The sequence below is a fragment of the Silurus meridionalis genome, chromosome 14, assembly GCF_014805685.1.
Source record: "Silurus meridionalis isolate SWU-2019-XX chromosome 14, ASM1480568v1, whole genome shotgun sequence".
NCBI lineage: Eukaryota > Metazoa > Chordata > Actinopteri > Siluriformes > Siluridae > Silurus > Silurus meridionalis.
The window spans coordinates 22,266,350-22,293,812 of NC_060897.1; the positions used below are offsets into that span (position 1 = coordinate 22,266,350).

Consider the following 27,463-nt stretch of genomic DNA (forward strand, 5'->3'; position numbering starts at 1 on the left):
CTCCTACACAGGGTAGGTTAGCTCATTGCTAAGATGCTGGATTTCGTTTAGAAGATGGTCAAATCCCTGAACCACTAAGTTGCAATTGCTGGGCCCTTGAGCGAGGCCCTTAACCTTTAATTTCTCAGTTGTCTAAATTAAATCATTGTAAGTTGCTCAGGATAAAGGCATCTGCTAAATGCACATATAAAACATGATTTGCTAGTTTTGGTATTCAATAATAACCTTATAAAACACTTCAGATTCATTGTTTGATGAATGATGAAATGATATCCCCCCCACCCACCGTGTCCCCCACCCACATGTCAGTTTTACCCCTGGACTCGGCTCTATTACTGCAGAACCATAGGATCACTAATTGGCCCTGATCCACTTGGCTCTGCCCTAAGTGGCCTGTTCTGTCTGGAGCTTTTCTCTATTAGTCCTGAACCTTTTCTTCCCCCTATCTCTTTTTCTTTCTTTCTTTCTTTTTTTCTCCACTGCCTTTTTAGACCATTACCTAAATGAACCTGCGCCATCAGAGAGCCAACGAGCTCCCTGCTATTGATTTGTGGCTTATAGGAAGTGATGATATCTGCGTCTTTAATCCTCCAGCGCGAGGGGAGAAAAAAAATAAACGGCGAGCTGGAGAGTTGCATTCTACATTTATCACACGCACGGGTGATTATAGGTTTGGTGATAATACAGTGTTGGCTTGCAAAGGGTTCACTTAAAGGCTAAAGACTTTAGGCAGAAGTAAATGCATGAATATTCATGAGGAGCTCGTGTGATGGGGGAAATGCTGAGCTTAAGCAGGAGGAGGTCTAAATAATTACATTGCTGCTCTTATGGACAAATATTTATAATATAAAAAAATATTTAGTAAGGTATTGATTATACCTATAAATCTCTTAATTATTGAGTTTTTATTGAGGCACCTGAGTTTCCTTTTAAGTAAAAATGGGTGAAAATGTGCATGCTGTGGGCGGGGCAAATTTCCATACTGGGAAAAAACGTACAGAATTAGGTTCTTCACCCGAATGATGCATATAACATAACAATCCAGAAACGTAGATCAAGATACACATCTAAAATAATACGAGTGCATCTAAAACCTAAGCGTGTACGCTCTCGCAGACCACCACCACGGGCGTCCGGCGTCGGACGTTTTGAGGCGGCGAGTCCGATCGCGTTCACTACTCAGCCTCTCCGAGTGCGTTATTGTGCATTTGACAGTTCTTGACAGTTCAATTTTAGCCCGCCGCCGGGATGACATTATTCTATCAGCAGCCTGTATAATCTGCGGCCCGTAATATGCAGCGCCTGCTTATTTTCCTGGACCTCTGCAGCACGGGCCGGCCACCTCCATCAATCATCTCACCATTACCTAATCTTAATCTAATGCATCTCGCTTACTGTAAGTGCCGGGAAACACGACGGCAGGCGGAGACGGCGAGCCATGCTCTAATGGAGAGAGAGAGAGAGAGAGAGAGAGAGAGAGAGAGAGAATGAGAGACACAGAGAGAGATATTGGAAGAGAGGAAGATAGAAATCGGGAGTGGAGACACAGTCATGGTGAGATAAAAAAGAGCTTAAGGGAGTTGGGAGGGGGTTTAAAAATAGAGCCGAAAAGAAAGAGTAAGTGGGATTTTATAACAGGAAATGCTGTGTCGGTGCCCAGAGAGAGAGAATCCGAGTATGAAACGTGTCAGTGGATCTATAAACAACAAAGAAACAAGATCCAGGGTAGGATTAAATGTAACAGAAAGGAAACACTGGTTCCAACAATGGTAAGATTTTACAAATGTTTATAGAGGCTACATAAGAACCTTACGACAACTGATGTACACAAATCTGATTCCCTATTCAAATACAGATTATTCCTGACCAGCGTATATTATTTCTTTCTCTCTCTCTGTGTTAAAACACATGGACAACATGGTATAGACGGGAAACTGATCGTGGCATCAACACAGGACAGGTGTACCAACTAGGAAAACAATCCAGGAAGGCCGTATCCACACTCATCTTTTTTTCGTTTAAAAACACGTATTTTCCTCTCCGTCCACACTGAGACGCTGTTTCCAGTCAAAGAAAGTGTAGCTTTTTAAAAATGCTCTCTCGGCGTCTTCACGTCACAGTGTGGACTTTGTGTAAAAACCGAGGCTTTCGAAAAAATTATGACTTATTTATAAGCCGGGAAGCTGCACAGCTGGAAAGATGTTTTCAGACGTTTCAGTGCGGATGAGCAACTTTTTCCCAGCCACACCAAAATGCAAATCCTGGGTCCCTAAGCAAGGCCCTTAACCTTATAGCTGATCAGTTGTATGAGTGAGTCGCTGTGGATAAGGGGGTCTTCCAAATGTCGTAAATGTAAACAGCAGAACAGACTATAGTGGAAAACCAGACCAGGACAAGAGCCTTCACACAGAGCAGAAATACTGCATCGTAATACCATATCATACGCTCTCATTCACTTGAGTTTATTTTCATTCAAACACCTCGTATACGTGCCGTACCCAAGCTCTGGTCATCTCCTGTTAGAGATACTTGCTTTGTGTGTTTCCGTGTTCCAGCCGTCAGATGCGGATGAGTTCATCCCCGTTAACATGCGCCGGTGCGTACGAGGAGGAAGATGAAAGCGACGTTGTCTGAAGTTGCTAGTAAACCAATTAAGAAATGGCTGCAAAGCCAGAAAAGTACAAAAGAGACGGAGGCAGCAGGGGCAGTATTTCTCCTCCTCTTCTTTTGATCTCTGTCAGCATGACATGCCTGGCTAAACGCGCTAACAAACTGCATTTGGGAATATATAAAAAAATGTGAATATATATATATATATATATATATATATATATATATATATATATATATATATATATATATATCTCAATCAGGCTCACAAAACACAAAAACAAATACGAGCTGAGATGTTTTATCTAAACTACATGTTTCCGGACCAAACCGCAAGAGCGAGTTGCCTGCTTTCGTCTCTAAGAGCGTCAAGATTTGCAGCAGGCCAGATAATGTGGCCATCCTGAGCCGACTTCTAAATCATTTTTAAAACTGTCAAGCCAAATGCTTTCCAGTAAAACCCGGCACGCTAGCATATTAGCGTTGCCCTGGAAACGCGGGGAAAAGAAATTGTTTGATGTATCCTCTACGGGCTTAAATGAGGCTAGGGTGTGTGTGTGTGTGTGTGTGTGTGTGCGTGCGCATGCGTGTAGAAGTTGTTTTGCATTCCATTCTGGCTAATTGTCTTGGATGGCTCGTAATTAATCAACGTGTTTTTGTCAGGTCGCTGCTCTCGCCTTGCTGATCTGTCAATAAGTCATCTGCATACGTACTGGCGGCTCACTCCTCAATTAGAGACCAGTTGCACTACCTGATACATATACACACACACACACACACACACACACACACACACACTGAGAATTGGGGTACGTGTGTACGCAAAGCCTCTGTGAGTACAAGTCAAGAGGTCGCAACCAAGATTTTGAATGTTAATGTGTTTTGTCAGTGATGTGTGTGTGTGTGTGTGTGTGTGTGTGTGTGTGTGTGTCTGTTTATAGGTGTTTATGGGGACATTTTCAGTCAGAGAACATGACATGTTCACACTATTAAATCCACAGAATCTCCTAAATCCAAGGATTTCCTCGCCCACCGAGTCGAGAAGCCTCCGAAAATCGCCTCGGACGCTAAACTACAGCCGTCCTCGTCTCCAGAACACCTCTCACTGACGTCCTGTTTTGTTTACAATCCATCAGCAGATGTCACACTGAGCCATGACATCGGGTGGGATTATAGAAGTCAGTGTCTCAGTTATTAGCGATATGAACATTTTGTGGAAATCTATGCTGAAGAGCCATTCCCACACTCGGGAATGTTCCTTCACTGTGTGCAGATTGGTGTACAGTAAACGATGCTGTTTTGTGATTTAACCCCGATGTGTAAACTGTGAAACCTCCAGGATATCGATCTGTGAACCATTATCTTGGTTTCATCTCTAGTGAAGGTGTCAAAGAGAAGCGATCCTGGGGAACATTGAATATAGTGTGTGTGTGTGTGTGTGTGTGTGTGTGTGTGTGTGTGTGTTTCCATACTTGCTAGTGCACATCTCTAACTGTTTTGATGTAGGGAATTGTCGGAAAGAATTAAACAATAGAGTAGTGGAATAATGTGGAGTTTCATTTGCATTTAAAGCTATTAAAAATGATCTCATTCATACAACTGAGCAGTTGTGGGTTCAGAGATTTTTCCAGGGCCCAGCAGTGGCAGCTTAGTGTTGGTGGGATTTCAACTCACGACCTTCTGATCACAAACACCTTAACTTCTGACAGACCCCTTCCCCAGGTGTCATCAGACATTTCCATTTAACTTTTTAACACAAGTGTTTAAAAGAAACATCAAAGCAGTCTGAAGATCACAGCTTTACATTCTTAAATACGTTCATGTGCATTAGGGATGGTAAAACCCACGATTTGCATCGGTGCATCAGCATAAAGTTGTCATCAATTTAAAAAAGTGTTCATTCGTATCGCTTATATCGTTTTTAACATAATTGCGTCGGTAAAAAACTATTTCTATAATTTTCAGTAGATGCGCAACACAACACTGCGGAGACGGAGGCGTGTCCCGAGAGTCATATAGAACACAGATTAACATGGCAGAGGTAGAGCTGCATCTTCCTGGAGACACAACAGGAAAAGAACGTGGTTTCTTTCTTCTTTTTCTCTTTTTTTGCACTACGAATGCGTGTACGTGAAGGGTCATGCGTTAGAAGTCAGAAGGCACGTCGTGAATTGATAATTTGCTGTTTGTCTGAACCAAAGAAAAAAAAGTAAACTGTCTGTACTGTATTGAATCATATTTTTTCCATTGCATCGCAATTTGTCGAATATAAATCGGATCTCATCGCATCTCTAGCTGCTTCGTATGTATCTTGAATGTATCGTATCGTCGGCTCTGCATCCTGATGCGAATCACATCGACCTCAGTTTTCTCAGGTAGCATTAAATGCAATCAATAATTCGTTTCATAAAAGCTTGAAAATAATCAATACATTTTTGTTTCAACCTTCAGATTCAGCACGAATATTATTGTAGATGGACTCTTAGAAATGCTTTAAAAAAAAAAAAAAGAAAAGAAGTGGAAGACAGCATCGTTTCTAAGCATGGGAGTTCTGGGCCCAAGGGAGAAAGATGCCATCTGACAGCTTGTGGCTTTCTGAGGAAAGTGTTTGACACGTGGAGGTGAAAATCTGATAGGTGCAAACCTTCAGTAAGCCAACTTGAAACCCCAGGGCTTCCAGCAGTCACACGTTTAACATACAGCCCTCGATCCTGATCTTTTCCTCTTAACCCAGCAGATAGTCCCTCTGAGCAGAACTGACACTTCCTATAGAAATCATAGCCGATGCAAAGGCACCAGAAAGAAAGACGGCACCCGAAATATCCCTCTGTGTAAAAGTACACCCCTGATATTGTACGTGTCGTCCGAATAGTTCCACGCAGCACGTTTGTAGCATGTGGCTAATCAATTTAGGTCATTTGGAAGGCTAACAGATGGGCCACGTTCAGAGATGCTGCATCCTCTGCTAAAATTAATAGTGCGACTGTTACAGCAGCTGACACGAATGTTTTTATGTTGCTTTGCTTTCGGAGTATTTTTATGTTGCATGTTCCGAATTAACAGCTCAGATTACTACACGGTGTAAACATTCATATCAAACATCTGGCAGCGACGGGACGCGTCTTGTTAGGTGGTACGGCTCGTCCTGAAAAATAAGAAAAAGAAAAGCGTAATGATGACAGATGCCATTCTTCTGGACTCAGTCGTGCAGAAATGTGTGTAGCGATGTGACTCGGAAATCCACCTCGGGATTAATTGGTTAAAATTAAAAACAAGCATGATGATTGTTGATAAGATGTTGAGTGAAGGCGTGAAATGTAATCTGTGTGTGTGTGTGTGTGTGTGTGTGAGAGATGAATTCTTGTGAAGTGTTTCATTCAGATTTTGCTAATAGACATGTTGACACAACGCACTGTTGTGATTGGAATTAGTGACGGTGGGAGACGGGCCCGGTTGGCACGGGTACCGCGGACAACGGACATCTGTACGTCCTGGCCTGCTAGCCGCACCTGTCCATCTGTGACTGATTAGTCTTGCTCTTAGTGTACCTGCACGCCTGGTTATAACCTCTCGCAGTTCGCTTCCTAACATCTGCCACGACAAGGCCTACAGAGACCCACACGACATCTGGGGAGAAAAGCTCATCCTTTGTTCCTGGCTATGTTTTTTTTTTTTTATCCCCTCTCCTTTCATCTGCTCTCGATCAACAGAATCAGTGTCTATTTTAACTGGATTTTGTGATTAAGAAAAACATTCAAATTTTGTTTACTTGTTTTTTTCTCTAAATAATCAGAACAAAAAAATGTATTCGTTCATAAAGCAATGCACATGTAGTTAAAAAGGCTCTGGAAATAAGCTCCGCCCCATTCGGATACAAAGTGATTATATGTAAATATTAGTCAAATTCCAGTAGTAACACAAAATGACCAGGAAAGCTTCTTTGCAGGGCTCCGCAAGCTGAACTTAATCAGCCCGTGTGCAGACAGCCGAGCTAGACGAAGCCACGCGATTTCAAGGTTAACAGTGATGTCTGATTAATGTTCTTTTCAGCGTGTTCTTTTCAGAACGTAGAAAGACAGTGTTACGAGAGTGGAGAAAAAGCACGCAGGGCTCGTGGTGGTGGTGGTGGTGGTGGGGGGATCGGGGACGAGCTCCGACAGCCCGGTGCAGAGCCACCTTGCCACCTTGCGTTTCAGCTGTGTAAATAATGCCTGTAATTAACGTCACCTGTACCTGACAAGCGTTGGCCTGATGAGCACTGCGTGTTCGGGCCGCGTTCGCAGCTGTGACAGCAGCCATATTGTTCAGCAAGTCGAGGGGGTGAGGATGCAGCAGCCTTTACAGCGGGTGGCACCTCACGTGGCTCGGGCTAAACGCAGAAACGTACAGCGACACCGTAAATGTTTTATCGGCGCAGCCACAAAAGCGCTGTAGTGACTATGATACACAAATGCACACACCCACAAAAACCCGAGCGCTCTCACATTCTGACATTAAGCAGCTAGCCTTTGTGTGTCTGATTGCTTGAGCTAAGTAGAGAAAAGTCTTTTAATAGCTCTGTGTGTGGGTCTAGAGAAGTGAGTGTGTCTTTCATTGTGTGCTGTTCCCGCTCTCGCTTCAGTGCTACAGGCTGGCTGATGACTCAGGCCTGAGCTGCCACCGCTCTTAGCATTCATTACTGTTAGCTGTGTCTAGCGCGCCTTTCACATGGACTTTAACCCTGCACACATCCGCGCTGTAAACTAGTCGATTGCTGTGATGCCGAACAAAAAAGTTTTCTCTAGACAGTAGATGAAAGTGCAGTTCTTTTAAAGCTACTTGAACTTGTGATCTCTGTGTAGAATATTCACCCAAAAACATATCTAGTTATAAACGCTATGGTAACTTAGGCCTCCTGAGCCACTAGGGGGACCCCAAACTGCCCTATCCTCAGGGCAGAATAGGAAAAAGAGATTGGAGGGGTTATAAACAGTCACTTATGGTCCATGGACCACCATGGAGACATACTGTAAGATATTACTGATATCACTAAGAATGGGTGGCCTTTTGAGTCTGGTTCCTCTCAAGGTTTCTTCAAGTTTTTCTTCCATTTCAGGGAGTTTTTCCTTCACCACAGTCACCAATCGCTTGCTCATTAAGAACAAGCTTACAGTTATAGGGAACAAACTGATACATTATTTTAACCGTTTTATCTCTGTAAAGCTGCTTGAGACAATGTCCATTGTTTAAATTGCTCTACAAATAAAAATGAATCGAATTGAATTGAACCACTGAGTTACCACTTGCCATTAGATTGAATTGCCCTCAGATTCAAACCTTTGAGGTATTCAGAGATAAAGATCTAGCATATAGGCCGTCCAGCTGAGAAATGAGAAAAATATTCCTGTCCTGCGCATAAGCAAAATGTAAGCCGCTTCGACCCGCATAATCTTTTTTCCGCTCTTTGAAATTTTGCAGCAACGATTAAATATGCGTCGTTGTTTTCGCAAGAATACATTTTCGCAGTTCAAACAGCGTTTTGATATGCATCCACTTTTTTGTTGACTGAAAACACTGTCGGGTGTGGACGGAAGGACAAAACAGAGAGAAAAAATATGCCTTTACAATTGAAAACGTGTGGACATGTCCCTGGCTCTGTAAGTGTTCTCTAGAAGACACGTTTAACCTGAAGGGGTATAAACCTTCACTTAATGTCCCCATGGAACTCTAATGCTACGATGTTGCTTACAGTCACAAAAGATTCAAAATCAGGGGAGAGGCGTCACAGGTTAATCTTTATTACATGTTGCATGGAGCTCGTTGTGTTCCAAACCTCCCTTTCTTGCTAGGTTCAGGTCTGTGCATGTTCTGCTTGTTAGAATTTTAGCGTGAGTGGAATAAGCAGTCACTTAGGGCCACTGAGCCACTAGCAGTTGGCCAAGGATGCTGCTAGAATCTAATTAAGGCCTTGGAGACTTTCTTGGAAAACTTCCGAGGTCTCATTGGCCACTCTTTATTGTACCTGGCGTCAGGTTCAGCTTTCTATCACATTCCAGAGTTTTCTTCTTTGCAGTTAAGTAAGCTCCTGTTCTGCGCAATGTTCTTCATGTTAGCCTGAAGCTGGATCACTGAGCTCCCCCAGCCCTGCCCCATTTCTTTCATGCTATAACGCAGCAAACATGACAAAGGACGTCTCCAGCTCCCCTAACACGAGGCTTCAGAGGGAGGAAAGAGGGAAGAATGCAGGAGTCTGGAGTTTAAAAGGTAGTTCAGGAAGTGATCCATGTGCCATGTCGGTCTTAGCCCGAGGACGTCAACAAGCATGATGCATATTCCTCTACGGGCTGTCGTACTTCAACGCAAACATACTGGCTTCACAAAGCCATGATCATTTTTATATATACTACGCTCAGGATCTTTCTTTCAACAAAATAAGATCTGTAAAGGAAGTGTGACAGGATCCATGCTTCATCCATATCACCAAGCCTGCTGTAGAGCACCATTCGCTCCACCTTCATCCACACCATGTGCCAATAAGTAATTACAGATGTGTCTCTGTGTGTGTGTGTGTGTGTGTGTGTGTGTGTGTGTGTGTGTGTATTCTGGTTAGTGACCCAGCATGGCTGATTAACAAATTAAGCCAAAACATGGATCTCAAATGGCCTTGCTTTATAAGAGACTGTGACAATTTTGAGCCAACATGCTGAGCTCTTTACAGTGTGCCAAATCCGGCAGGGACTGAGGGTCTACGGAGAGCAACAAAGGGATAAGAAAGAACGAATGACAGAAGAAAGAAAGAAAGAAAGAAAGAAAGAAAGAAAGAAAGAAAGAAAGAGTGCACGGGGTGGACACAGCCGGCTGAGCTGCTCCAAAGTTCACTCTGGTTAGAACATGAGATTTGCAGCTTGGGATTGAAAGCAGATTTGTTCCAGCACGGTGGCTCTGAGGAAGGTTATGGGCCTTCGCTTTGGAGATGTATACACTCTTGTCATGTGGAGCGAAGCAGGGCCGCTCAGGATTGATGTGTATCAAAGGAGAACTGGAAGAGGAACAGCTGCAAAGGACACTCAGACTACGTATCTACCATCTGGTTCTCACACTCCCTCTCCCACATGCATATTCCCTTTCTTCTCGGCATGATGTCATTGACATTCCACTCCTGTACCGCCGCCAACTGCTTCTCTCTACTTTCCCGTCAGAGAATTTCTAAAACGACCAGAGGGTCTGAGCAAATACCCAAGTGAGTGAGATGTAATGACTGACATAGACAGACAGATAGACAGACAGATAGACAGATGGGTGGGTAGATAGGAATATTTATCAATTGCTTATCTGGTGGATTGATTATCTTGCAATTATATTGCATTATTCCACATTTAGTTTCAGTTTGCTCTAAGAAATACGATCCACTCTTCTGTTGTTCCAGTAGATTTTGTGGAGATTCACATATATTATATACTAATAAACAACTCGTTTCAAATATTTATATTACCTTTTCTTTTTTAACTATTTATGGGCCTACTATTATTATGGTTGTAATAAAAATAGAGTGTGGTACCTCAGCCGATGAGGGCGGGGGGGCAGTGGCCCACCCCCCTGTTTGTAAGTAAATTGATTGGTGGGTAGATACGGTTGGTTGGTGCACATATATTTGGCTGATCATCAATATTAATTGTTGTGTTGCTCCAAAAAGCTTGCAGATTCATTTAGGAGTTGTTTGCCAAAATGGCAGGTAGGTTGGTTAGTTGTTGGGTGGAAGATAAAAACAATACACAATTGTTAAACGCATCATTAAACCAAACGTTAAAATGAAAAGATTTTCTATTCTGCAGTTATTCTGCCCTCCATCTGCCTATTTATTAATCCGCTGAAGTAAAATGTGAAGTAAACCCAAAACCTCTCGACAGATAACCAATGTAAAGATGATTGTATCACATCTCCATCTCATCCAAGTGAGAAATGGTGGGAAAGTGGTGGAGGAGGGAAGCTGATGCTTTTGATCATTGTTTTTTTCCTTTCCCCTCTGAGCTCCAGCCTGTAGAGGGGACCGCAGCAGAAATAATGAGGCCAGGAGCCAGTGTCTTCCCCACACACACACACACACACACACACGGAGACATCATTACTGTTTCTCCATACACACACGCTGTATATCGTCTCCAAACCCCTGACTGAAGGGAAGAAAATGCAGTGGAATTCAGCCAGCAGTGTTTGAAATAGGAACTCGGTTGTGATTGCATGGTTTTGCGTGCTGGAAATAGACTCCGCCAGCGACTCTCACGAAAGCCTGCTCCCGAGATGCTATTTTTTGCATCTTTGGTGCAACGTTAGGCCAAAGAAATGGCAGAAAGCCGACCTCAAAATTGTTAGTCTCCGGTTGCAAAAATGTCACATGCGGTCAGACGATCAAGGGGTTCTGCGGCTTTCCCCATGAACAATAGAGAGCACTTGGCTGTGTGCCAGGGAAGAATTGTATATTTGAACTGGGGGGTGGAGACCATCTTCATAAGGGGTTTTATCTTCTCACAGGTCACCCAAATACCCTGATAGTTCTGATATTATAGAGAGAGGGTGTTTCTGTGGGTTTGGGAAATACTGAAATGTCAGTAGCCGATGAGCGTTTCCTTTTCCGCGGCCATGCCGATTTTTTGCTTTTTTGATCCTCCGTGATTGACGGGATTTACGTTTGTCATGGTGCACCGCTTAATCCATATCAGCTCTTTAATTTTAATTAAACTGCTCGGGGACCCACTTTGGTGCCTGCAGTGGCTTTGTCTCAAACCGCTTGGCTTGAAAATGAAACAGGGCTCGGTGTTGCACGGGATGAAATATGAACCGGGAAATGGAGAGGTGCTTTTGGCCAAAGTGTTACAAAATTAAATAACACAGAATGTTCATTTTATTTGTTTTTATTTGATTGGAGATTTGTGAATCCGCCTCTTTGAAAACATAAAAAAAAAAAAATCAAAAGATGTTTGATTCTAGTGGGTGTGTGTGACAGGAGAAAGACCCGTGCAGGGTCCGGAGAGGACGTGGCTAATCCTCTTCCCGCTCCATGTTATCCCCATGCGAGTGTGATTGATGAACTGATTCCACTTTACGTCTTCATTTGCATGAGAGAGAGAGATGTAGAAAGAGAGAGCAGGCGAAAGAGGGATGAGGGGAAGAGAGAGAGAAAGATAAAGATCAGCTGAGAGTCGCTAATGCAAGCTAATATGATAATGGGGGAAGAAGGCAGAGGTTTCTTGGCCCATGCACAGGCCTCATGCATTAACTCGCTCCACACACACACACACACACACACACACACACACATTTTAATATGCATGCATGTTTTTGCACGCACACACACCGGGACACACGCAGAAAGCATACGTGCATATACATGTGCATCCACGAACGCACCTTCTCGTCCATGCACACGCAACCCACACACACACACACACACACACGTTTTTTTCCCGCTCTCTCTCTCTCCCTCCACCCACTCACTCTGGAAGCTTTTGCGCCAAGATCAGCCTGGGTCACGTCAGAGTTAAAACACACACTTACATTAGCGCTGCGCATTCCTGCACCAAGCTCATATCGTTTAAAAAAAGGGGGGAGGGGGAAAAAAACCCTGCTGGGAAGTGGGTTACTTTTGGAACGGTTCACAGCAACGCACTACAAAACCTCCTGCATTATTAATTTGTTTACTGCAAGAGAAAGCGAGTCGATGTTCCTGCCGATAGTGCTGCTCGCAAAACTTAAAAAAAAACACACTCACACTCACACACGATTGCCGCAGCTGAAATTATCTCTTTATCCCGTATACACACTTTAACGCACGGCTGTGAGAGGATTGGCTCGTGTCTGTCGATCATCACATCGTTATGGAGGTGTTTCACTATTTAAGCTCCGCCCCTTACTCTGTGCATTGTTTGAAATCACAGTGCATCGCTGTAGGATATATTTACTGGTACATTAGTTTACATACAGAACAGTAAGGGGAAGATCGGACCAGATGATTCATGAGATGAAAGATTCAATTCCATTTTCTGTGTAACGCACTGCATAGCATGTGTGTGAGTCACGTAATAAAAGTGTCGAGAGGTAAACAACTCGATTCTGTTAACTGTACGTAACCTACAGCGATTTTGCGACGCTTCGCTAACGTGCGTTTTCCAGTAGAAAAGGAACGAATCGCTCTTTGAGACGACTCGTCCTTTTGAATCACATTAAAGAATCGTTCAAAATGAACAAATCGACCCGTCACTAGTACAGAACAGGGGGTCAAGATTTTCAGCATGGAGTGTGTACTATAGCCATGCTATTGCTTATAGCCGTTTGAGATTTGTATACATGCATTTGGGACAAGGCCATGAAATAGAGGGCACTTGCAATAGTGCCCTATTTTGGGGAGAAGAATGCGGTTTTGGATTTGGGATGCGTTTCAGTGCTGTACATTGTGTAAATGATAAAAGCAGAGCAGGAACTGCACTGAAGTCATGGGGGATGAATTGACGTGTGGCACACGGTGGAAATAATGAGTGTGTGTGTGTGTGTGTGTGTGTGTGTGTGTGTGTGTGTGTGTGTGTATAAAGAGAGAGAGAGAATGAGAGAGAAAAAGAAAGAAAGCACAAGGCATCGAGGGAGCAATTTGCCCTTTAAGTCGATGAACCGATGGCCAAAGTGGCACCCTGTGGGTCTGGACAGGATCCAGCACTGTGTTGGAGAGTCTACAGGTTCTTTCTGTCTCTTTACACACACACACACACACACACACATTGAGCAAGAGGAGGTGAAGGTCGATCGAATGTCCGAGCCATGGGAAAGCGCCCGAGCCAGCAGGAGCTTGGGACAGCCTCGCCTCAGCCCGGTTTCCCAGGTTTATGTGTGTGTGTGTGTGTGTGTGTGTGTGTGTGTGTGTGTGTGTGTGTGTGTGTGAGAGAGCAAGGTAGACAGGGAGTATTGTGTGTTCAGCATCCTTTACCTGCTCTTCAACTCTCTCCCTTAAGTGAAGCGTGTGTGTGTGTGTGTGTGTGTGTGTGTGTGTGAGATATATGACAGGGCCACATGGTTTATGGCTTTACTAAATCAAGCAGGATGGCGTGAATATCACAGGTGATTAATCTTCTCACACAGACAGCTGGACTTCAGCTGAGTCTCTCAGTCAGACTGCAGACCTGAAACACTTTTAATTTCATTATTCTTTGTTTTATTTTAATTAAATTAAAACACATATTTTTAACAAATTGAGAAAGTTAAAAGGTCACATCAACCATCGTTCAATTATATTTCAAACCATTTTTCCACCAACTTTTAAATTAGTTGGACTTTATTTATAGCTATAATTTCTGCAATTTTATTTGTTTATTTGTTTTTGTATTTTAAAACAAATAAACACATTTTTTATTCATACCCGGACATACAGTCTCCCTATACAACAATCTATTTTCTCCAGTCTCAAATGAAGCACCAAAATCCCCCATGATGCACACCGGCAATTAAAACCGTCCGTGTGGAAACATAGCAAAAGTTGCGTTTGGTGTTCTGATGATTTACGTCATTTTAAATACTATAATTACTTTTAAATATTAACAAGAATATTTAGTCTTCATGCTCTATGTGAAGTTTGGTTTTAATAGAAAACATACATTTGCATAAAGCATCAATATTTCTCCATGCGCATGCTGATTAGAGTAAAAAAACTCAAAGTATAAAATTAGAGTAAAACAGATAAAAAGGTGCGATTAAGTTGCGACTAATCACAAGTTAACTGGTGATAATCATACGATTAATCGCGATTACATATTTTAATCGATTAACAGCCCTAATATTTTGACGTCTTGTGGTTAAATGAAGCAAATGTCTGAACTTCCAAATGAAAAAAAAAACAGAAACAAAGAAAGAATTTAAGAAAGAAAAAGAAAAGAAACAGAGAGTGAAAAAAGTGAATATTTTCAGAGCATGGATCTCCTCTTCCTCCTCCTCCTCCTCCTCCTTCTCCGCCTCTCACTTCCCTCCCATTGCACTCACTCCCTCATTCTTACACACACGCACGCACACACACACGCACACACACACACGCACACACACACACACACACACACACCTCACTTATCCATAATTGATGCTCGCTCGGGGCCGATGCTGCAGGGCTCAGGACTGAGGAGGCAGCTGCTTAGTTTATGGAGGAAAAAGAGAGCAAGATGGTGGAAGAGGTAGATTTTTTTATTTATTTTGCTTAGTAAGCATATTGTGCAGAATCTGCAAAATGTGTGTGTGTGTATGTGTGTGAGGCGAGAGAGAGAGAGAGAGAGAGCATGCACCTGAAAGAAAGACGGAGCTTAGAGCTTCAGCTCCTCTTATCAGCAGCTGGGTGGCTTTTTTCCCCTCTGTGTGTGTGTGTGTGTGTGTGTGTGTGTGTGTGTGTGTGTGGGTTTGAATGAGGATTTCTGCAGTCATTTCAAGCAGTTTAAACCTTTAAATCATGAGATGTCCAGGGTACCGGACACTGTCTTTTTTTGTTTGTTTGCTTTTCTGCACTTTGAAAGAAGGGTTGCGTGTCACGTGACGTGCGGTGACGTCTGCCGGTGCTTGTGGAGCGTGTTTTATAGCTCTGGCTGGGAGCGGAGGAGCGGCGAGTCCTGAACGCTGCCACGTAAAGAGTAGCTCAGGCCTCCAAAATGTGGTTCTCATTAGGGAGGAGGCTGAAGCTGAGGCCGAGCTGAGCTGAGCCGAGACGAGCCGAGCCTGACTGTCTGCCATCTATTCTCTCCCTCCTTCTTTCTTCTTCCTTCTGCACTGCTTTTCCACTAGCTCTCTTTTCCAGCTCTCTTTCTCACACACACACACACACACACACACACACACACACACACACACACATATCTCTCACGTCTTTGACACTCAGGCCTAAAGAGTTTAGCACTCTCAATCGAGTGAAAGCCTAATTACAGAACCGGGCGTCTGTTCTCTCTTTCTTTCTCTCTTTCTCTCCCTCTCTCTTTCCCCAGAGGTGTCAGTGCAGGATGGTGTTTGTGTGTTTGATGGTGTTAATGGCAAACGGTGTGACATGCGCAACATTTCTCAAGAAACACTGGGAAACGCTCTTATTTTACGACCAGACGCTTTTTACCCATGAAGAGAATTTACGCAAAATCAAATATTGTTAATGTAAAGATGTTCTGTTTTTTTATTACAGTGATTTGTTAGTTAGTTAGTTGGTTTATTGGTTAGTTATTTAGCTGGTTGGTCAGTCAGTTGGTTAGTTTGTCATTTAGTTAGTTGGTCAGTCGGGTGGTCAGTTGGGTGGTTAGTTGGGGTTCAGTCGGGTGGTCAGTTTGTCATTTGGTTGGTAGGTTGGTCAGTTGGGTGGTCAGTCAGGTGGTTAGTAGGTTGGTTGGACATTTACAGAAATTTAACTACTTGGGACAGTTTTTTAGCTTGTTAATTTTGTCCTGCTTTAGGAAAACTCTAAGCATAAAAACCTTGTCTTAGTATTGTGTGTGTGTGTGTGTGTGTGTGTGTGTGAGTGTCTTGTATTTGTCTCCCGTTCCCTTTCCAGGTGTTGGTAATGTGATAAACTCCACATGGTGACGATGTAACAGTGTGTGTTTGTGTGTGTGTGTGTGAGTGTGCAGTAGATGTTGTTATGGTGGTGCTCCGTTATCCTGCTGTGAATCAGACGTCTCCTCACTACACCACTGCTTATTGCTAGTGCATGCTAATGCGGAGTCACTGTAGCGTTCTGCATCTCAGTACACCTGGAAACCTGACATCCACCTGGAGAGACAAGCGTGTGTGTGCATGTGTGTGTGTGCATGTGTGCGTGTGTGTGTGTGTGTGTGTGTGTGTGTGTGTGTGTGTGTGAGAGAGAGAGGGTGCACGCTTAAGTTAATAAACCTGATTGAATGCGATAGATGCTTCTGAAATAAAAGTCACTGTGTGTTTGTTTGTGTGTGTGTGTGTGTGTGTGTGTGTGTGTGTGTGTGTGTATGTGTGTGTGTGTGTGTATACATGCCCTAGACGTGCTTGTTTGTTTATTTGTTGCAGTGTATTGTAATTTGATTCATAATGTGACCTGGCAGTGTTTGGAAATTAAAGAGTGTCGAGAAAAATGTTTATTCGTCTGCATCGAAAAATATTACATTTAATTCATCAATTTAACCAAGAAATCAAAATAAAACTTTTTGAAGATTAACTGATGATTTATGAAAGTTTTTATTGGTGTGTTCTTCCTTGTATTTTGGAGATTATTTCTCATCAGTGCAACGTCTCTGAACCAAGAATGAGAAACATCCGTTTTTTGTGTATTATGTCTAATTCATGCGTGTGTGTGTGTGTGTGCAGGGTAATCAAGACGCCCCCGCCCCACCAGAGCCCATGGCCCAGCCGTACCCTTCCGCCCAGTTCGCCCCCCCTCAGAATGGTCTGCCTACCGAGTACCCGGCGTCTCACCCTCACCCCGCCCCCGAGTACCCGGGCACGAGCGGCGTACCTGAACACACGCTGAACATGTATCCTGCAGCGCACACACACAGCGAGCCGAGCGCCGACTCCAGCGCACACACCGTCTCCGGCACAGCCACGGTAAGAGAACATGTCCACAACACGTCTCACGCATGTCCTGAGCACACTTTATACACATCCACAACACGTCTCACACGTGTCCTAAACACGTCTCACACACGTCCTAAACACGTCTCACACACGTCCTGAACACGTGTCACACACGTTCTGAACACGTCTCACTCATGTTCTAAACACGTCTCACGCACGCCCTGAGCACGCTTTGTACACATCCACAACACGTCTCAGACACGTCCTCAACACGTCTCACACATGTCCTAAACACGTCTCACACAAGTCCCTTACACGCCTCACTTGTGTCCTCAACACGTCTCACACACTTTATCAACACGTCTCACACATCCTCAACACGTCCTGAACATGCCTCACACACGTCTCTCAGAATATATGGTTCCAATAGATTTAAGTATATAGAGGGAGGAGTCAGATCTGATCAGCTTTTCCTACCTGGACAAATCCAAGTCAAATGTCCAGGAGGTGTAGTGTCCTTTACAAAGAAAGTGTCCTGAACACGGGCCTGGACATGTCTACTCTTATCATCATCTTCTATTTATTCTTTATAGACTGACTTATTTTTCTACTCTCTGCATTTTCCCATCTTTCTCTCTCACATTCTTTCTTTCTGTCCCCCCTCTTTCTCTTAGTCTTTCTTTCTGTTCCTCTCTGAACCTTGCTATACCAATCTCACATTCATTCCTTTTATTCCTCTTTCTGCATCTCTCCATCGCTCTCCCTTTTACAGTCTTTTCATTCTTCTTTCTATATCTTTCCATCTGTCTCTCTCCCACAGTTTGTCTTTCTATCATTTTCTTTGTATCTTTTAATCCATCTTTCCTCTCTTTTCTCTGCATCTTTATATCACTCTCCCTTTCATGGTCTTCATTCTCTCTATATCTGTTTATCTCTCTCGCTTTCACAACCTGTATCTTTCCATCCCTCATTCTCTCTTAGTTTCTCCTTCTATTTCTGTCTCGGTGTCTTTCCATCCCTTTCCTTCTCACAGTGTTTTTATTCTTCTCTCCATCCCACTCTCTCTCACAGTCTGTTTTACTGTTCCTCTCTCTGCATCTTTCCACCCATCTCTCTCACAGTCTCTCTTTTTATTCTTTTTTGTTTCTTTCCATCCTCTACCTCTCCGTCTTTCTATTCTTTCCTATGTATCTTTTAATTATCTTTCTTTCTCACAGTCTGTCTTTCCATCTCTCATTTTTCAGTCTGTCTTTCTTATTCTCTCTTTGCATCTTTCTATTCCTCTACCTCTCAGTCTTTCTATTCCTTCCTCTCTATATTTTCACCCTTCTTTTCTCATAGTCTGTCTATCCATTCCTCTATATGCTTTCTTCCATCTCTTTTTTCACATTCTCTCTTTCTATTCTTTTCTCTGTCTCTAATCTCTCTCTTTCTCACACAGTCTCTCTCTTTCTCTTCCTTTTTCTCTTTTGTTTGTGTACATCTTTGCATTTTTCTTTTACAGTATTTTACAGACTGTCTGTCGTTCTGTCCCACTGATTCTATCCTTCCGTCTGTTTTTCTTTTGCTCTCTGTGTCTGTATGTCTCCTCTCTCTGCACAACGGTCTTTCTGCTTGTACTTTCTGTCTGTTTTCTATCTATTTATTGCTCGCTCTCTCTCTCTCTCTCTCTCTCTCTCTCTCTCTCTCTCTCTCTCTCTCTCTCTCTCTCTCTCCAGTCTTGTGTATTTCTGTACGTTTTATTTCTCTCTGGGTTTCTCGCTCTCTTTGTATTTTCTCCTCTTTCTCATTATCCATCTTTCAGTCTGTCACTCTATCTGTCTGTCAGTTTGTTTCTGTCTGCATGGATTTATTTTTATTTTGCCTACATCTCCTTCTCTCACACCGCATGTCTTTTTATTTTTATAGTTCTCTCTCCCTCACCCTCTCTCCTCTCTCCTCTCTCTCTGCCCTTTAACTCTGTGTTGCTATCTGTTTTCTGTCTCTCACTCTGTCAGTCTTTCAGTCTGTTTGCCACCTTCTATCTGCCTTTCTGTCTGTTTCTCTCTACATCTATTTGGTTTTCTTCTTTCTGTCTTTCTCTCTAAATTGCTCTGCCTTTATCTCTTTCTTACACTCGTTCTATCATACTCTTTCTCTATATATCGCTCCTTGTCTCACTTTGTCTGTCTTTCTATTCCGTTAACAGTCCATCTCTTTCCATTTGTCGTTTTCTCTGCCTTTCTTTTCCTCTGTCTGTCTCACACAGTCTTCCTTTTAACGCTCTTTTTATTCCTCTGTCTATTTCTGTCTATCTTTCAATGTCTTTTTATTCATTTGAATAGATCCTGTCTCTCAATGGCCTTCTGTCTTTGCTCTTCTCCTCTACTTCTTTCCTGTTTTCTTTTGCTATTCATTTTTCTTTTTTTGCTTTTCTTTCCTCTAATTCTGTCTCTTATATATAACAAATAACCGAACAAAAGAAGGCAAGAGAGAGAGAGAGAGAGAGAGAGAGAGAGAGACTTTGGCGTCTCACACCCCTCACACTGCAGACGGTTGAGCTGATGGATTGTGTTTGGAGTGAACACGAACGCTGTGCAGGTTTTATTTTTATCACCACTTCTCCTTTAAAGCTCGATTATTAGTGAAACTAGTTTCCTGAAAGACCTTCAAACTTTTTTGGGGATTTTTATTTCAGAAAGGAAAATGTGATTGCTCTGCAGATGTGGTGCCAGATGTTCCTACATCTACCTTTTACCTTTTTTTTATGTAGCAACGGGAAGAAGAAAATGGCAAAAGCACATATGGAAAAGCCATTATACCCCCTCTTCCTCTCCCTTCTCTTTTCCTCTCCTCTTCTCTTTTCCCTCTCCTCACTCTCTTTCTCCCCCTTTCTCTCTCTCTCCCCTCTCTATTGGGCTCTGCAGGGTTCTAGTGAGAACTGCAGCACTGTCCAAAGCGATGACCTCATCCACAGTTGTTTTGATTGTCATTTCTCACTCGCATTCTTTTCTGTAGTCTTCTGCAGAAGCTCAAATCTACACCTCTCTCTCTCTCTCTCTCTCCCCTCTCTCCCTCTTTTACTCTCTCCCCTCTCTCCCTCTTTTACTCTCTCTCCCTCTTACTATTTTTCTTTTTTCCTCTCTCTACATCCTCTTAGTTTGTGTTGTCTTTCTTTGTGTGAACATTCTGTAGGTGTCCAGCTTTATGTATATAGTGTGTGTGTGTGTGTGTGTGTGTGTGTGTGTGTATGTGTGTTTGTGTGTTATTACTATGTTAAAACAGGAGAACAGACACTATGACTTTTTCTAGTCAAATTTTCTTTCTTTCTTTCTTTCTTTCTTTCTTTCTTTCTTTCTTTCTTTCTTTCTTTCTTTCTTTCTTTCTTTCTTTCTTTCTTTATTATTGTTATTATATCTTGTTACTAATCCTACAAATAGTTTCTGCAGTTACTATAGCAACAATAAAGTATTAGCTTGAATTGAAGAAGAGAAATCAACACCTTGTGATATTGGTTAGGGAAAGTAACGGTGTGTATGCGTGTGCGATGTGTGTGACGCGTGTGTGCGATGCGTGTGTGACGTGTGATGACACGACTGACGGACTCACACTTTTACACATCTAGTAAGCGGTCTTGACATATTACAACACTTTATCCATGCTTCACCGGCCTGTTTCTCTGCCCTCACTGCTCTGTGTGTGTGTGTGTGTGTGTGTGTGTGTGTGTGTGTGTGTGTGTGTGTGTGTGTGTGTGAGCTGTCTTGCTCGGTTGGCCTTCCTCCGCTCATCCTTGTCCTGGGAGAGTGAGAGTCGTGTTTCCTGTCGGGCGCAGAAGACACACACCTGCAGCGTGAGAGAGTGAAGTGTGGAACAGAGAAACATGTCACATCACTTACTCCCACATTACAGCATGACCTCACACATCGCTGCCTTCTGATTGGCTGCTGCACAACTCCTTTATTCTCTCACTCTCTTTATCTCTTCCTCTCTTCTTCTCATTCTTCTACTTTATTCTAATTATTTTACTCTTTTCCACTCATCTCGTTCTTTTCTTCCCTTTGTCTCATTTGCTCATTCTTTCATTCTCTCTTTTTATTATTCTCCCAGTGTCCTACTCTCTCGTTTTTGTATCTCATTCAGTCTGTCATTCACTCATTTTATCAGTCTCTTTTTCTTCATTTTATCATTCGCTCATTCTTTCAATCTGTCATTCACTCATTCTTTCATTTTATCATTCACTTATTCTTTTAATTTAACATTCATTCATGCATTCTCTCATTCTGTTATTCTCCCAGTGTCTTACTCTCTCTTTTTCCTGTATTCTATCATTCTCTCACATCAGGAGACTTTCACTTCACACAGACACAATAAGGGAATAACAACAATGACCTCCATTTTCACTCACATCAGTTACATCACTTCCTGTTTTCACTCATAAATCCTGTTCTTCCTATCTTTCTTTCTTTCTTTCCATTCTCCTTTCTTTCTCTATTTTTGCCTTCCTTCCTGCACTTCTTTTTTCTTACATTTTTCCTCCTTCTTTCCTTCCTTTTTGTTTTCTCTGTTTTCTGCACACCTTTTTCTTTTCTCCGCTTGTTCCTCAACTTCTTTGCTCTTTTCTTTTCTTCTTTCCTCTCTCTCTCTCTCTCTCTCTCTCTCTCTCTCTCTCTCTCTCTCTCTCTCTATTCTCAGTGTGTTAGTGGGAGACAGTGTAATATATCGATCGCTTGCTCTCACGTCTTTGTGACTCTTGTATTTGTTAATAGACGAGTGTTTTGGAGTGAAGTAAAACGTGTGTGAAAGCTACACTCTCTCTCTCTCTCTCTCTCTCTCTCTCTCTCTCTCTCTCTCTCTCTCTCTCTCACGTTTGTTTATTTTCCTGTTTGAAGTGGAGAGCGTGTGCCAGCGGGGAGACGAGCGCTACGCAGATGGCATGCGGAACCGAGTGTCAGCTGTTAGCGCGCTGCATCCTCGCGCAGTGTGTTTTAACTTTGGCTCTGGGCCCGTGATTGTGTTGAAACACAGGAACGACAGAATATTCTTATCGTTTAACTGGGCTGCAGGAGCCGGAGCTGTTCTTCTTTATGCTCGTTCTGAACAGGCTGAAATGTTGATTTAATCCCAGTGAGCTGTGGAGCTGACGTCTCTTCCAGCTCAGGTTTTTGCTGCAGCGTCTGCAGAAATCCAGAGCGAGACCTAAAGAATAATGACGTCAGCTCCGGGGAGGACGAGAAGATCACGCCGAGGACGAGTTTACACAAACAGAGAGAGAGAGAGAGAGAGAGACTGCTGAGGGGGAACCACTTTACAGCTTCAGTACTATAAGAGAGAACATTAAATGTGACTATAAACGGATAAAACGTATGAATTTTTTTTTAATCTTTTCCTGTTTCCATTCAGAAATCTCTCTCTTCCCCTCCATGCCTTTTTTCTCCACACTCATCTCTTTGTACACCTCCATCCCTCTCTCTCTCTCTCTCTCTCTCTCTCTCTCTCTCTCTCTTTCATTTAACATTCATTTCTCTCGTTACACTGGTATTTATCTCTCTATTTTCCCCATCTCTCTTTTACCTTCATCCCTCTCTACACCTCTATCTTTCTTTTAACCTCTGTCTCTATTTTAGAAAAAGCTTCTTCTGTTTCTTTCTTTCTTTCTTACATTGTTCTCTCCTCTGATATTGTGCAGAAAGGTTTATTTTTAGTTCATCATGTATTTATTGATTTCTTCAGTGCAGTATTTCCTTCAGTTCACCCTGAGATGTTTCCCAGTTGGTGTGTGAACTTGAAGTTCAGAGAAATCTGTAGTGTCACAAGTGGATTTGTTGAAACTTTGTGCGACTTTAAACATGAATTTAAAATAATTTATTTTCTTTATGTGTTCTCTCATTCTCTCATTCTGTCGTTCTCTCAATCTCTTGTTCTGTAATTTTTTATTCTCTCCTTCTATCATTCTTTCATTCTGTCATTCTCTCATTCTGTCGCCCTCTCTCATTCTCTCATTCTATCATTCTTTTATTCTCTCCTTCTATCATTCTTTCATTCTGTCATTCTCTCCTTCTATCATTCTTTCATTCTGTCATTCTTTCCTTCTATCATTCTTTTATTCTGTCATTTTCTCCTTCTATCATTCTTTCATTCTTTTATTCTCTCCTTCTATCATTTTTCATTCTGTCATTCTTTCCTTCTATCATTCTTTCATTCTGACATACGCTCATTCTAGCATTCTTTCATTCTCTCCTTCTATCATTCTTTCATTCTTCTGTTCTCCCAGTGTCTACTCTCTCTCATTCTTCAAGTATTCTCTCATCCTGTTATTTGTTCTTTTTTTTTCCTCTAATTTTTTCCTCTCTTCCACTCTTTTCTCTGGTTCTTTTCATCTATTTCTTTCATTCTTTCTTTGTCGTTCATTCACCTGCGCCTTCAAACAGTGTCTTACTCTCTTTCGTTCTTTTATTCTCTCATTCCTTCATTCTCACTTCACACAGACACTATGAAATTTTAACCTCCATTTTCACTCATCAGTTACATCACTTTCTGTTTCTTTCTTTCTTTCTTTCTTTCTTTCTTTCTTTCTTTCTTTCTTTCTTTCTTTCTTTCTTTCCATTTCAGAAATAATCTATTTCTTTTCTTTTCTACTTCTTGCCATCCTTTATTCCTGCATTCCTTTCTTCGTTCATATTTCTTTCTTTACCTCTTATTTTCCCTCTTTCTGCCCATCCTTTTTCTCCCTACTCATTCCTTTTCTCTACTTCTTTGCTCTTTTTTTCTTTCTTTCTTTCTTTCTTTCTTTCTTTCTTTCTTTCTTTCTTTCTTTCTTTCTTTCTTTCTTTCTTTCTTTCTTTCTTTCCCTCACCTTTAAGGTATGATATGTCAGTTTCTGCAGTTGGCCACGCCCCCTCGTCCCCTTTCTCTTTATTACTATTGTAAAACAGAATGTGCTTATTTCTAATTATAATCTCACCAGTGTGTCTCTTCTGCAGGCTGATCGTTAAAAACGAAACTCTACGCATTAAAGTCGTTCCATTTTGACCAGCGCAATAACACTGTGTCACTTTTACACGTGACGCTTGACTGCTGCGTTTATCTGGATCACGTGCCGCTGTATAACTTCCCGCTCGACGAGTGGGCGAGACTTTTCTTTATGACTTGTAATATCACACAGACGTCGTTTCGCCTTTTTACCCCGAGGACTTTCGCATCTTAAAAGACTACCAATGCAATTCTTTACATCTCTGCCTATTCTCGTTGTTGTAGCTCGCGGCGTTTGCGATGTTGATGTACACGTTCGGAGCGTCAGGATGTCTTCTCTCTTTCTTTTATCGTGTCCCAGGTTTAATATGCAATACTGCCTGCAGCATTTCCTGTGATAATAACACATGTATCTAAAGACCATCTAAAGACACACACTCACTTAGGTACCACTTTATTACACACACACACACACACACACATTTTACATTTTTTTGCAGTTTTAGAGTTAAATCCAAAATACTAATCTGGTTTAATTATACCGCAACACTCGCTGTTGAATTCTGCATCCTGATTGGTTAAAAGGTGTTCATTCAGTTGTCTAAGGCCGTGTTTACACTAATAGATTTCTGTTTGAAAACGGATTGTCTCTCCATTTTATCCTTTCGTCCTCACTGAGACGGTGTTTTCAGTCAAAACGTGGTACCTGAAAACGCTGTTTCCGTGCCACAGTGTGGACCGTGTGTGAAAACCGCGATTTTCTGAAAAAATGTTAGTCGTTGCCATGGCGTTTCAAAAAGCCAGAACGTAAATAAAAGGCAGGTGGAAATGACGCAGGTCGAAGCGTCTTACGTTTTGCTCGAGCAGAACAGTGACCTAAACATTTTTAACATCCTAAACATGAGCAGCTTCTGGGAAACAAAGTGTGGACACGCAGCGGAAAAAAAAACGAAAACGCCATTTTTTTTTAACAATGATCCGGATATGTGTATTCTTATTTTCGCAAATAAATATTTTCCAATTATTATTTCTTAAATAATTTCTCTAATAATTGTTTTCTCTATTATTCACGTTTCTATAGTAACAGGTCCTCATAAAACAACTTTACACGATTGTTGTGTACGATTTATAGATGGAAGGACGTCAAGTGTGTTTGTAACAACTGTAAATGTAACTATAAATGGATAAAACATTCTGCAAATTATTTTTTTAGATATTGTAAGTGACTTGTCATAAACCATTTTTTGGGTGTTTCCGGCGATTCAACATCAGGACACAAGTGCTTTACTCCTTATTGGATTTTAAGATGCATTGATGAACGATCTGAAACGGTATAATTTAAGGGTTAAAATGGTGTTTTTGATGGGAATATGTAATTGCACACGTGCTGGAAGCGAGGACAGCAGGACAGTTGAGGACAGGATGTATATAAGGACTAGGCAGAGGATGCCACAATGATTGTAGTCTTCTTTGAGATTTTAAAAATATCTCCAGGCACTGCTGAGTTGAGTTGAGCTGAGCTGAGCTGAGCTGAGCTGAGCTAAGCTTCCCCTCCTGTTTGATGAGGCAGTAGTAAGAAAAATAAACATATGCGCATATTATATACACACACACACACACACACACACACACACAAAAGAAAAGGGCTAAACGCAGAAATTTTCTCCAGCTAGGGCAGTATCTCAGAAACATAAATCCCACACACACACACACACACATTTAAAGCCCATCACACGCTCTACACACATGTATGAGGCCTAGCTTGGAGGGAGATAGACACCAAGTGCTGGCTGTCACTCAGCCATGGAACAAGACGAGAGAACAGAAAGAAAGAGAGAGAAGGAGAAGGCAACCGTGTCACTTTTTACCCACTGCCTTTTTTGTACACTCCAACTCCCTTCATACACTTCTATAGCATGAGGCATCAAACGCACAGTGTGTGTGTGTGTGTGTGTGTGTGTGTGTGTGTGTGTGTGTGTGTGTGTGTGAAATGTGAAATCCACGTTTTCCATATAGAGGAGTCAGGAGGAGCAGGTGGCTAGAAAGAAGCTCAGACCTACAGGATGTAGACGGTGCTGAGGCTCCAAGGGGCATCACGGAGTGACAGGCTGAGCAAAGATGGTCTTATTGTACAGTTCACATGATACAGGAGTCTTAGATTGTCTGAAATAACGTTTTACACATTTCAGGTGTGGATGGATTTCGTCCAGGTGCACACACTACTGATATCAGACTGCTTTAGAAAACCTAAACCATCTCCTTCAGAATGTCTGGAGAATCAAAAGGGTTCTGTGAACGAGGTGTTCTTTACGTAGTCATGGGTTCGGTGAGCATTACCTATACGGTTCATGTTTGAATAATTTAAAGGAACGACCCCATAAAGGTTCTAGATTTATTTATTTTTTTAACAAGAGGATCAGTTTTTATTGAAATGGTCACATTCATGGGACTTTTTATTTTTAAAAAAATCCATCAGCTATGAACAGGATATGAAATGAAAAAATTCTAGCATCATCGGTTCCTTCAGAGAACCCTTTGAGAACAGCTTTTTTCGAATCTAAGACATCTGGCTTTCTGTAGACTATGTAAGATAAAGAAAATGCATTGCATTCTTCCACCTAACCTCTCTTTCTCCATCTATCCTTCTCTTTTGCAGCAGACAGACGACGCAGCACAGACAGACAGCCAGCAACAGACGCAGTCCTCCGAAAGCTCAGAAAACAAGTCGCAGCCGAAGCGACTCCACGTCTCCAACATTCCCTTCAGGTTCAGAGATCCAGACCTCAGGCAAATGTTTGGCGTGAGTACCGTGCCCTCTCACAGTCTCAGCTCGGGTGTTTACTGCGCTTCGGGTCACCAGTATTATTTTTATTTTAATATGTTCAGGTTTAAGATTAAAAAGGAAAAGATTTTTTTTATGCTTTTGTAAAAAAAGGCTAATGTTACCAATCTAGCTCAAATGTTTGGGGAATGGTATAAACCCTCACTAAAATTACCTTAGAAATTGTGCCAGGTATGCTCTTTATTCCTAGCATGCTAGCATTGAATATTATAAAAATTTATAAGAATATAAAATACATATGATTTCAAATAAGTTATGAAAATAGAGTAGCTTGTTTTAGCTTCTGAATCTTAATGACTGAAACTTGCAACGTTTTGGAAATACTGTCGGACCTTCGCTAGAAAATTAATTGCGTAAAAATATTGCATGAAATGTTTGCTACCTGGCTAGTACACAGTCTCAAAATTGACAAGGAATTATTTAAAATCCTTTCAGAAATCCTTTTAGATTAGCACCGTGTTGCTAGCTAGTTAGAATGTTTATGAATACAATTACAAAATCAGATTAACTACCATTTTTAGCTAGCGTTTAGCTAGCGAT

At 42.0% G+C, this 27,463-nt stretch overlaps 1 protein-coding gene across 13 annotated transcripts in view; it reads left to right on the plus strand.

Annotated features, from left to right (window-relative positions):
* Window positions 1-27,463, plus strand: part of rbfox1 (RNA binding fox-1 homolog 1) — a 257,633-nt gene that overhangs the window by 194,796 nt on the left and 35,374 nt on the right. For 11 of the 13 annotated variants that reach the window (XR_006927797.1, XR_006927798.1, XM_046865708.1 and 8 more), the window contains 2 exons: window positions 16,924-17,163; window positions 26,738-26,881. Coding sequence is in view for 11 of the 13 variants with exons in the window: in XM_046865708.1 (XP_046721664.1) it covers window positions 16,924-17,163; window positions 26,738-26,881 (384 nt within the window). In the remaining 2 variants the exon portion in view is untranslated. Of the gene's footprint in view, window positions 1-14,636; window positions 14,793-16,923; window positions 17,164-26,737; window positions 26,882-27,463 lie in introns of those variants that run through there. The other 2 variants (XM_046865707.1, XM_046865702.1) reach the window with 2 other exon arrangements.